The sequence below is a fragment of the Cervus canadensis genome, chromosome 4 (genome assembly GCF_019320065.1).
Source record: "Cervus canadensis isolate Bull #8, Minnesota chromosome 4, ASM1932006v1, whole genome shotgun sequence".
Lineage (NCBI taxonomy): Eukaryota > Metazoa > Chordata > Mammalia > Artiodactyla > Cervidae > Cervus > Cervus canadensis.
Window position 1 is genome coordinate 80,850,568 of NC_057389.1, and position 12,939 is coordinate 80,863,506.

Consider the following 12,939-nt stretch of genomic DNA (forward strand, 5'->3'; position numbering starts at 1 on the left):
TTGGCTATCCTGGGTTCCTTGAATTTCTCTTTGTCTTTTCGGATCAGCATGTTAATTCCTGCAAAGAAACAGGGTGGAAATTTAAAGAGGATTGAGTCTATATATCCATGACAGGAATAGTGCCAATTTAACAATATTAACTCTTCAGATCTTTGAACATAAGATGCCATCAGTAACCTCTGGAGTGGTGTCTCTCAGCTCCTTGCAATTTGTTGAGAGCTTCTTAGGCTTCTGGCAAACTGACAAACTGTCTTGTGTTTGATTTCTAGTGTCTGAGAGCTACCTTAGGAACAGGTCAAGGCTTGTGTAATAGACTTTATTTTCTGCCACTGGGAGCTACCCACTGAAACACGGACTCCATAGTCCTGCAGTTCCTCCTTGACTTGCAAAGACTGAGATAACTCTGACTCTACAGTATGAAATTCCACTTTCCCATGTTTCTACTTGGTTCTCAGTTACTACATGTTAATACTATTAATACATAGGAATTAAACCAGATTTTGTGACTTCACAAGGGTTCCTGAAGTTCTCAAATGGAGTGACCACTACTAAGTTCTCAGTGACCACAGTGAAGCAAATAGCATTTTTAACCCCCTGATGTATTCAGGGCTTTTCTAATAGAGAAGCCACATGATTTGTTTTGGGCCATACTCCACCAAGGCTACTTTTGTCTTATGAATGTAGAGGAAATGTGACATGTTCCTGGACCCACCAGTCATTGATCAAGTATCCACCTGCTTTGATGGTTTAGAACCAGCTTGTGAAAAGCATGCTCTTGTATACACGAGAAAAGCAGGAGATATGATTTGGCCTGAAGCCAGCCAGAAAATGTGTTGGTTGCATTCCATAGTCTGGGTCATGGGGTAAGACAAATGATCCCATCTGGCCTTAGACCTGTGGAGCTCCTGCGGGAATGCAGTGGCTTTGTCACACAGCATAATCTTGTAATCCTCTGTCCATCTGTGACCGGTCTGCTTCTCCAAAGGGGAGGAAGTTTTGCTGCTTCATTGTTCTGTCACTTGTTGCTCACCATCTCTTTGCTTCGTGGCTCCAGGTCTTACTCTGGATCTGCTGTGTGGACTCTTGGTCTGTTAAGTATCTAAGGCTGCCGGGAGACATCGTTTAGAGAGGTCATCCCCCACACTCACAGAACACACTTGTATAAGCAAATGTGTACAGAGGAAAAGAAAATTCCTGAAGTTTTGAAAACGACCCTACAATTGGATCAAGAACTGCCTTGTTTTTCTAAAAGAAAAGTAGACTATTATTTCATTGTCAACATTGGGTGGACTTATCATTTTTCATCACAAACTTGTTTTGAATGAGTACCTCATAAGGACATTTTGAAATAAAAACTTTGCTTTTCATTTAGATATCAGATTTGGGGCAAAATAAGAAAGTGAAAAGAAAGTGAAGTAGCTCAGTCTTGTCCGACTTTTGTGACCCCATGGACTGTAGCCTACCAGGCTCCTCCCTCCATGGGATTCTCCAGGCAAGAATACTGGAGTGGGTTGCCATTTCCTTCTCCAGAGGATCTTCCCAACCCAGAGATCGAACCTGGGTCTCCTGCATTGCAGGCAGATGCTTTAACCTCTGAGCCACCAGGGAAGCCTTTGGGGCAAAATAAATAACCTCAATTCAGGGAAGCAAGTGATTCTGTTTCCTTTCTCCTTGCTGTGGAGTTTGCTCTTGGTGATATGTTGAGAATTGCCAGAGAAGATAGCAAAAGGGGATCAAAGCAAGGCTTTTGTGAAAGAATCAGTGAAATCTAACTTGGGAACCTGGACTCTTCCCTTGACCAAATTATTGAGATCGGATCTGTAGAGACACCAACAGTGCTCAGCCGCTGAGGACACTAGGAGAGAGCGATCTGGCCTAGGAGTGTGGAGATTTAAAAAAAAGGGTCAGGAGAGCTTTATCCCTCCTTACAAAGAAATGGACATACCTACACTGAGGAAGTCAGGCACTAAGTGATATACAGAGGAAGTCAGTTGCTTTCTCAACAAGGTGCTCATTTACCACCTTTGTAACTTCATTCTCTTTTCTAATGTTTGACGGTCTTTTTTCTTCTTAAAGGAAATGAGACTCTTATTTATTTATACTATAATTGATTGTCCCATTTTACCTAGTCATAAAATAAGTCTTCAAAATGTGCTACCATAAATACTAACCAAAAGTTGCATCTGATATCCCAGATACTATTTCCAAAAGAAATGTACCATTTTTCAAAAGAAGAGACATACACTTTTATTATATGCTGTTAATTAAAACCTTAATTTATTGATGTGTTTAGCCAATAGGTTACTTTATCAAACAGAGGCAGATTGCAGTAAAAAAAAAAAAAAAGGAGGGAGAGAGAAGAATGAAACATCCTTGTGTCCTGGGCTTCTTCCACACCTCTGTTATACACATACACACATACACACACACACATTAAGTGAGACGACTTTTCATAATCATTATTCTGAAATTCCAGAAATATAATTAGGTCTATGTGTATGTGTATGTGTGTTTCCAGAGTAGTGGAGTGATACGCTTTGTAAAGTACTTCCCCCAAAACAGTAGAAACATGCCACTGTTTTTTTCTCCTTCCTTTCCTCTCTGACTTCAGTCAGCCATATCACCTCTTTGCTGAGTGTTACAGCTAATCAAGATTTCTTTCCAGCTGTCTAGGAGGATAAGTAGCTTCCAGCCTGGTTCCCAACCCTGGCTAAGATCATTGTCACCTGGGAGCTCCTTTAACTTGTATATTCTTGGTCCCACTTCAGACCTACTGAATGACAATCTGGAGGGTGCATGAGAAGGATGGAGCCATTGCCAGCCCATAAAGTACCTTTTGTACAAATTTAGAAAAGGTTTGAAATGCCTCAGGGTATGCATCTTGGTAGTAGAAAGCAACAAGCTAGATATATGCTCTGACTTAGCCCTTTAGCCAAAGGCTTTTGTGCGGTGTACAACCTGCATAATCTTACTTGGTGGCTATGTCTGTCACTTGAAAAGTTACCCCAGTAATTGTAGTGGTGATTACCCATCTGTGGGCTGGCCTCTGCTCTACCTTGCTATTCTAATGATTGAAGAAGTTGAAGTCCAGGGGAGCATTTCTGCTACAGAAAGCCTCATAGCCAGTGGCAGAGACTAGAGGAAGCTTAGAGATACCTTTCTAAGTGGCCCTACACACACCAACTTTCACCAGCTGAGTAAGGGAGCTGCAACTCGGGGTACTGATCTGTGATGCCTGAATTGTCATAGTAAGCAAATGAATGACTCACTATTTGACCCTTCAAGGTATTGGGAGTGGGCAGGGAAGTGGGAAAATGTAGCACATGCTTTGTTACATGTCTGTTTGTTACATGGGCTTGGGAGAGGCAGTAACTTAAAAGCAGAACATGGGGTCCCTAAAGTGAGGGTGAAGGGAAGGACTCACCTTCTTAAAAGAAAGGCTGCAGAAAAAGCCAAGCTTCCAGATTTACTAATCTGCCCAGCATTCTGTCCCGTTTGCTTTTATCTGGGTCCAGACTAAGGCAGACCATGATTTCTGGTGTTTAGTGTTGCCACTGCAAATGCAAACATCTCTGATTTACATTACTTATTTATCAAGATTGTTCTCAATGTAGTGACCAATAGCAGATCCTTTTTAATGGACCTTTAACATTTATATTAATAGTATACAAGGAGAAAACTTTGATTTAACAACCATTTGCTGAGTGTCTCCACCTTGTATGCAACTGCAGAGTTTGGTGCTGGGAGCAGGAAGATGAGGTGGTACCAGCTCCTGGTGGCAGGAAGGTGCTCACAGCTCCCAGGGAAGGCACTGGGTGGACAGAGGTCGATACAGAGGTCGGGGAGTTTCTTGTCTACACTACTGTATGCCTTGGGTGTCCAGAGGATTAGAAAAGCAGGGACAGTGTTATGACCAAATATTCAGTTGCTGAGTGTCTTCGGTTCCTCTCGCCTATAATCACCAAGCCCAGTGATTATTAACAAACCACACTCGTCACTGTAATAGATATTTAGTAGTTTGTTGCTTGGGAATAGGACATCGAGTTGAAATCATTTCCTTCATTCATTGATGCCCAAATATTGCAATACTGGCATAAGGAATATAAACAATTAAGCAAGACCAGGAGTTTGGGTTAGATCTCTGAGAGGGGGAAATAATGACACCCCAAATGATTTATTTACTGCATTCACATAATCACAAATGCCTAGTGAATGCTGATTTCACGTGAAGGCCGCAGGCATAATGCATCACGCATTAAATGCATGAGCATTTTTTTAGAGCTGCTTAGCTGAAGTTTATCACGATCACTCAGCCATTGCCTAGCAACTCATGAGGGCTATCAAAGAGCTCTTTGTCCTTGGTCCTGGCAAAAGCAGTCCCTCACAGATCTCCTTATCAGTGTTAGAACATTTATCAGGAAAAAATACTTCCATTGAACCAGAGAATCCTACAAATTTAAAGATATCCCCTTTCTGTTTTGTCCCTTCTTCCAAATAGTGTAGGAAATTGTTTCCTGAAGTAACTCGTTAAAAGCCTCTATCTGTACTTTGATAAACATTTCAAAGGAATTTCCTCAAGATATCCTTTAGATCTCCTGTTGCTTTATAATCTGGACTAACATTTAAAATCACAGACCTGAGCTAATGAAAGTCTGTCTTGCCCCAAATAAGTAAGGCAGACATTTCCACTCCCTTAGCTAGCAAGGGTCCTCATTTTAGGTAGACAGAATATTAACATGTTGGGCTTCCTGGTTTGAGTGTTCTTCTCATATCTTCAGAGAAACAAAGAATGGTATGGTTGCTCCATCCAGTTGGAAAATAGTCCTGAATATTATGTTGGAAAGAGGAACTGTGCTTATTGACTCATTCAAGAGACATTTATTTAGCATCCTTCATGTACTGGGCACTGCAGTGACAAAAGTAGGCACCGACTCTCATGGGGCTGTGAGAATTCTTTTTTTTTTTTTGAGAATTCTTATATTACACTGGATGGAGTAGGGAGCGGGGAGTGGTCTTTCATCTGCATTCTCTTCTGTACTTCTCTGGAATTCATCTCCCTCAGGTGCCATTGATTTAGTTCAAGACCTTGTCATTTTTTCCGCTGTTAACCCAGGAGGAAGCTCATACTCCATAGCATGGCATCCTTGGCTCTTCCTTTTGTGCCCACTGCCTGGCTGCCTCCCTGTCTTTCCTGCTTTTCCCAGCACCAATTTCAGCCATCCCCAACACTTCTGACTTCTGAAGGATAGACTCATACTTCTTAGGGCCTGAGCCTTGCACCACCATTCCATTAACCTGGGACCCTCCTCCACCTTCACAAGCTACTTCCTTCCCTGATCATGATCTCTAGACCAGGATAGGATATGTCTTTCCTGGGGCCATTGTCACTCTAGAGTTGGAAATCTTTCTTGGAGAACCTGTCATGAGCAAGCCAGCAGTGTCTAGACTCCTTGAATATTTATTGAGCTGCATTCTCTTTTCTGTCTTTGACAAACAAGGAAACAAAAAGGTGTCTTATAGGACTCCAGCAAGGTTGGGAAAGAGTAAGATGAGATCAATGGAAATAATTAGGGCATAAAACACACAGTCACATACAACACCCAGCCGCCTACCTTACCCCATAAAAGAGTTAAAGCAAACTTACAATTCCCTACCCTGGAGAGAGTTTCATTGTAGGGTTAGCCTTATATGGAGGGCGCATCAGTGTCCATACACTAACTGTGACCTAGAACAGCACTTACCCCAGGGCTAATGCCTGCATTGCATCAGCCTTACAGATTTAAATTTCACAGCGATTTATTTCTTAGGCTTCTAACAGGTATGCTTTCTAAAATACTAATTATCTAGAGACGACAGCCCCTCAGTAATAATAAATTTATCTTATCCCCTTCTGACTATAAGATGAAGCAAAAGATAACAGAAGGGCACAGAAGTCTGAAGGTGAGGAATAGCAATAGGAGAAAAAGGTGAAGCAAGAGGGAAAAAGACAGTTTCATGCATTTTTCCTAGAGTTGCCACCTGAATGAGACATGCTTTATATTTGTCTCCAAATAGACTTGGCATTAATATCTGCAAAATGATGACTGACTGTTACTAGTGATAGAGAAAAAGAAAAGGAATTGAATTTTCAGAGGGAGTTGGTAATAGAATTGTTTAAAATTTACTTGCCAAAAAAAGACTTCTTTGCAGCCCTAAAATAAAAGTTATTTAAATGTAAGCTTGGTTCTGTTGAAATATACTCATATGATTACAGAAAGAAGTCTTGATAGGTGATCTCTAGAATTACCTGATTCTCCAGAAATGAAATGATGGGTAAATTATGTGAAAAAAAGCTTATCTTTGCTATGGATCTCCTTGCTGTATCAGGGGCCTTGTTACATTTATGAAAATTACCTTTAAAAAGTTGATTTTAACTGATAGTTATGCTAACCAGCTGGACCAACCTATTACGTACGGAGGAGGAAATAGATATAAAAAAAGGATCACTTTATTCTGATTTGCCAATCTGCCGTGGAGTCATTTTTCTTAACATGCTCTAATTGAGAATGTGCTAATTAATATGTAAATCATGATAATCTCTAATGTGAAAAAGCAGCACATACTTTTTGATCTAGAGTGTATTCCATTCCATTTTAACTGCATTTTATGAAGTGTCATGTAAAAAATCTGTTAAGTAGCTGATAAACTAAATCATGTAAATGGCTATATCACTACCTCCCCCAAACTCCTACCCCAGAAAAACAGTGTCAAAACTCAGGATTAATTTTCAGGGTGATTTTCAGATTATCCAGATATTCACTGAGCTTCCACTTCTCTAAAATCCTTAGTGGGATTTGCCCAGGTAGCTCCAGTGGCCAGGGTTGTCTGGATCTCTATGAGGCAAGTGTTTCATTTTACCTGCCGTAACACAGGAGTCCTGGTTCATGATCAGAACCTGAACCTGAATTAGAGAATGAAACAGGTTACCTTTGTGGGTACTTCTTTCAAGTTTGCAAAACAAACTTTAGATTTGCAGCCTCTTTCTAAGTGGTTTGGTCCTCAGTCCATTTGTTGCTTCTGCCTAGTAATTGTGAGTCAGAACACTAGCTTAGACTTTGGGACTGTTTTAGCGTGCTTGGAGAGTAGAGCATTTGCAATCCCATCTCTGTTTTTCAAAAGAGATTTGCAAGAAAGATCAAATATTTGTGAGCTCGAGGAAATCATAGTAGACCAAAATTTTGCATCCTATTCTAAGGGGAACACTTAAACCCCAGTTGGCATCTAACAGGCCTGCTCGCCTTTCTTCAGCCAGCAGTCCAGGCTGAAATAACAGTCTGTTGTCAATTCCAGCGAGACACAATGAGGCCTGTGCTTTTTCATGCCTGCTTAACGGTCTTTACCCTGTGGAAGACTTTCAGTTGGAGAAAATCAGGAAGAGTGAAAAGTGGAGTTATTTCAGTAGAAATGACTGGCCGCCAATTAACCATGTTCACCTTAGGGTTTGGAACTGCTTCTGTATTAAGGTTCAGGCCATGGTAACTTTTCTCCTAATCGATTTAAGAGCAAAAACTGTAATACAAAACATGGCCTTGTCAGCCTCCTTAGTGCAAGCAGAATTCGCATTCTGGAATCATCGGAGTGGGAGTGGGCTGGTTCTTAACATGTTTTCACTTGGTTGGAGGCCAGCAGTCGCTGGTTCACTCCTAATTATAACTCATTCTTATTGCCTCTCAATACAGAGAGCATTTCTTTGAGTTGTGAAGTACTGTGATTTACAAGAAAGAGGCCCCCGTGGTATTTCAAATACGAATTTACAAAGGAGACTTCCATTTATCTGAAATAAAACCTGGTTTTATTTTTTGCTACTTTGGATTTTCTGTTTCTTTTAGGCATTTGTTCACTGGTGACTGACTCTAAAGTTTCTCTGTTTCCAGACTAAGAGTTAAATACCTGCATATGGGTTCTCAATAATCAATCACTTAGACAACAGCCATGAGTAACATCATTTGTGATATCCTGCCTGTGCTGGATTAAATGTTTAAAGAGGAATTTGGCGGCACAGATTAGTATATCTTTCTGTCTTGCACAGTGTATTTTCAAAATATTTTAAGATTATGTTTGTTTGCTCCGGGGGAGATTTTCTTTATGTAAAATTATTTAACCACCTTTTTCTTACTTTATCTTTCTACGCTTTGCCTACTTTTCTGTAAAAAATAAAGAATGGGGAAGGGAGGAAGGTGTTGAGGGCTAAATCATATAGTGTTTCTGATAAATTTTGCCTTCAATAGACAGAGCCCTTGGGCTTCTTCTCTGCTTTCTCCTCCTAAGGAAGAAAAATCAGTATAACAAAGATGTTTTATTCCTTCTCCTTTATGATGCTATAGAGTATAGTCCTGGGATTATTTTAATGTTATGATGGTATGATATATGATATAATGTATGATGAACTGCTGTGTATAAGTGGATTTTAAGTTTTAGATCATCCCTGCTCACTGCTACCCGTGCTAACTCAGGTTTAATATGGTGACCTTGGTCCTGGTCTCTGACTTAGCATCCAAGGCGCCCGCCCTCCCAGCCTCTCACTCAGCTTTGCCCGTGTGCCTCCTTTCAGGTGTCCACTGTGACAGCGTGTGTGCCGAGGGGCGCTGGGGCCCCAACTGCTCCCTTCCCTGCTACTGTAAAAACGGGGCTTCCTGCTCCCCGGATGACGGCATCTGCGAGTGTGCGCCAGGGTTCCGAGGCACCACTTGTCAGAGAAGTAAGTGTCTTGTTAGCCGGCACTTCCCATCTTCCCTTCTCAGATCACGTGTACAAAATTATCATCTCTCAGTTCATAGAGATGATCTGTTGCAGTCGAGGGCAGAGAGGAGGGATATAGGTCACCCTGTCCTTTATAGAGCTGTCCTTGCTCCGTAGCCCTGCCCCAAAGGCTTCATTTTCTCCATCCTTCAGGACTGACCTAACAGATGGGGCTCTAGCCATTTCTTCTCAGTAATGATTTCATTGCCTCACTGGCACCATCGTCAGTTTCTTGATCCTGCCTTAAACCTTGCAAATGGTGTTCCAGAAATCCACTGACCTGTAACTATTTTATTCAGCCATTTTGGCATTGGCCTTAGCTCAATTACCAGAAGTCAACATCAGCCAAACCTAGCGGCAAATTACACATCCTGCTAGTAGTCTGAAAGCCAGTGCTCTGGGGAAAATAGGATTGCAGAGTTAAAAATGGGGACTGATGACATGGGTCAATAGAATTTTTTTTTTTTTTTGCAAGAGTAAATCTTTTTTTCAATAGAATTTTTGAGTTAGAGAGTATGAATCCATAAGATTTCCCTAAGTCTTTTAGTAAATGTAATATAAAAATGAATATATGACTAATTATAAGATACATTATTCTATTTATTAGTTTTTTACTAAGAGTTTTATGCTGTCTTTCTATACTTAAATCCAAATAATGTCTTGTGAAGAATCTAATTATGAAGCATTTTGCTTTTTCACTTTTCAATCACAATCAACCTGAATCATTTTAAGGAGAGACAATCTTTTAATTCTGACTGTAGATCTATTTATTGCCAGTAATGACTCTTAAAGAATAAAAGATTAACATGTGAGTATTTATTTGGGCCTTGTTAGTATTTAGAATTTTCTTTCTCTCATTTATTTGCTCAACAAAAATTCTTCAGGCCCCTGCTCTATGCCAAGCTTCAGGCTAATTGGGGCCATAAATGGGAAAATAAAGAGAACTAAGACATTTGCTTGCCCTCAAGCAATTCAGAGCTTGCTAGCTTCTTTTCATTATTAAAAACTGCCCTTATTCCTTTTGTCGTTGATTGATACTTGGAAAATTCTCAGTATCACTAAAAATAATTTTTTTGTATCCCAAACTTGAACCAGATCCTTGTGTGGAATAGGAGAGAAACATGTCTCAGGGAAGATGACTATTTCCTTTCTGTTTTCAGTCTGCTCCCCCGGTTTTTATGGGCATCGCTGCAGCCAGACGTGCCCACAGTGTGTGCACAGCAGTGGGCCCTGCCACCACATCACAGGCCTGTGTGACTGCTTGCCTGGCTTCACAGGCGCCCTCTGCAATGAAGGTAGGGTGCGCAGACTTTGGCAGAAATATGTGGTGGTGAGCACACCCCATGCAGTCTGTCCTCAGGCTTCCCAAAGGACACATTTGCAGCTCGCGGCGGCTCCTGGTATGCTGTGTCTGCAGCTTCTGTAAATATGGCTTTGAGCTTTGGGAAAGCTGGCTTGCCAGTCCAGCACAATCTCTTTATTCTCTGAGCCTTGCTACTCTTCCGTTTTAATTGGAAACAGCCTTCCATGAAAAATCAATATGAGGAAGGATTTTGATTCCCTGAGCGAAAAGCCAATGGAGATTTCTAAAAGTGTGGAGATGTCTCCTGATTTGTGATGCCTTAATGGGGGTCTTTGGCTTCAGATATTTGCAAAAATGAACCCATTTAGGATGAGGGATGTTCTTGAGTAGAAGCACCTTACCAGAAGGACAGCTGGGGTTGATGACCTTTAAAGTCGTTTCCTATCCTAAGAGTCTAGGCTTCCGTGAGAAGAGATGTAATTATGAGTTTCTGACCTATAATTTATTCACAGTGTGTCCCAGTGGCAGATTTGGGAAAAACTGTGCAGGAATTTGTACCTGTACCAACAATGGAACCTGTAACCCCATTGACAGATCTTGTCAGTGTTACCCAGGGTGGATCGGCAGTGACTGCTCTCAACGTAAGTCTTGTTTGGGAACAGCTGGTCAGCCATGTATTTCCATTTGTTTTCAATTTCTTTAGGATCAAAATATGAGTATTTAAATAATCAAGAAATAATATATGAATAGTTAGAAGATTTTTTTTTAATTTTTTAAGTAGCTTTTCCCCCCTTATTAGAGTTCTATGCTATGATCCTGTATTTAAGTCTAACTCATGCCTTGGAAAGAACCTAAATAGGTAGCACTTTGCTTATTCACTAAAATGATTTTCCTTTGCAAAATGAGGGTCTCGTACTCATAAGCCATTCAAAGATTCATTCCAGACTTCAAGTGTCAGCTATTGTTTTCCCTTTTCTCTTGGGCAAAAACAGTACAAACAATTATGGAAGAAATTTTTTTCTTTTTTTAAATTACTTCACATTTAGTTATTATCTTTTGGGGGCCATGTTCCCTACTGGATAACCATATAGAAATTGTAAGCATTCCTTCTTTTAAGTAGTTATGTTCTTGAAGCATTGGTATGACTATAAAGCAAATCATTTTACCCCATAATCTTAACGTTACTTTATCTGAGGTTCTCATTGCTCTTTGATAGGCGATGACCCCTAATAATTTAGTTTGATTATGTTCTGTTTCTTCCAATTAAGAGTTTTTATAGTAAATCTGTTCTCACATGCAAATAGGAACCTTCATGTTTAAAACAAGCCTCTAGGGACAGCTCTAGAGTGGAGTTGACAAGTACAGGTTTAGAGATCACAGACAAGAATTATGTGACCTTGAGTACTTCTCTCAAGTCAAACCATTTTGCCTATCTAATCTCTACTCTAATGTCCTCCCCTCAGAGATACCTTCCATAAAGGAATAGCTCCCATCATTCTTGTCCCCATTCCCCTATTTTATTTTTTCTTATAGTCCTTACTGCCCTATGTTTTTGGCTGACTGGCTGGGTGACTAGCTGGCTGGGTGGCTGGCTGATTGGTTTGCCTGCCTCTCCTACAAAAATATAAGCTTTCAGAGGGTGCTGTGGACCTTGCCTTGTTCTCTGCCATCTCCCCTGGACCTCGCACAGTGCTGGGCATATCTGGGTTTGTTAAATAACCAAACGTGGGATGATGTTTTCTCTGCCCACCTCGGTCTGCAGCATGTGAATGAATATCATATCATAATGATGGCCGCCGTGGCCGTCAGCATCACCATCTGGGTTTGAGCCTGTGTGGAGCATGGGCGTTCTCAGTCCCGGTGCCCGCTGCTGACCCGTCCACTGGAGGAGCCGAGTCAGGAGGGCGGGATCCTCTCGGTGGGGTGCTGGCCTGGGGACCCGCACTGAACTCTCCACGCCCTGCTGTGCTTTCAGCTTGCCCCCCTGCGCACTGGGGCCCGAACTGCATCCACACGTGCAACTGCCACAACGGGGCCTTCTGCAGCGCCTACGACGGGGAATGCAAATGCACTCCAGGCTGGACGGGGCTCTACTGCACGCAGAGTAAGCGGCACGCCTTCCGAGGCTCACCAGAAGTCGGGGCGGGGGGCACTCCTGGGGACGTGGCCCTACGCTGCACGTGGATGAGCAGAGCTCACCGGGCTTCCTGGCGTTGGAGGGTTTCTTCACGCAGTGACCTCTAGACGTCTGAGTTCCTCTGGGTGGTTAAGAGCTGCCACGTTCCAGGCTTGCTGTCCCCGGGTCATATCAGGACGCTGAGGCGGAGCAGTGCTGGGACTGCACAGTCTTTCTCTTCTCTCCTTTCACCAGGCCCCATTTCTATGGCTCAGTTGTTCTAGTAGCACAAAGGTTAAGATAAGTGACACTGATTAGAAACGAAGCGAAGACAGCAAGCCTCACTGCCTGACCTAATGTGTGCTCTGGGAGAAGACCGGTTCAGAGGTTCTAGAATTTTAGTGAGCTTCAGAGTCACCCGGCTGACTGGACAAGCACGACTGCTGGCCCTGCTCCCAGAGGGTCTGATTCACTTGGTCTGGGTGGCACCTGAGAATTCACATTGCTAACACCCTTCCAGGGGGTGATATCAGTCAGGGATCATGCTTCAAGAACCACTCATTCTTTCTGCCATTTTATATCCCATAATGTCCTCACCATCTCGTCTTCTATGAGACTTTTAGCATTATAGGGTATAATGTACAAAGGAATTCACAGCTCAGTGCTGTGGGAAAAAAAAAAAAAGACTTATCTCTGCCCTTTTGTCTGCAATGGAATAAAGGAGGCAAGACAAGAAAGCATG

General features: G+C 41.9%; 1 protein-coding gene across 3 annotated transcripts in view; it reads left to right on the plus strand.

The window, feature by feature from the left end:
* MEGF10 (multiple EGF like domains 10) overlaps window positions 1-12,939 on the plus strand; it is a 173,027-nt gene that overhangs the window by 138,928 nt on the left and 21,160 nt on the right. For 2 of the 3 annotated variants that reach the window (XM_043465952.1, XM_043465951.1), the window contains exons 14-17: window positions 8,591-8,737; window positions 9,939-10,073; window positions 10,594-10,722; window positions 12,057-12,185. In XM_043465952.1, coding sequence (XP_043321887.1) covers window positions 8,591-8,737; window positions 9,939-10,073; window positions 10,594-10,722; window positions 12,057-12,185 — 540 coding nt within the window. The remainder of the gene's footprint in view (window positions 1-8,590; window positions 8,738-9,938; window positions 10,074-10,593; window positions 10,723-12,056; window positions 12,186-12,939) is intronic. The other variant, XM_043465953.1, reaches the window with a different exon arrangement.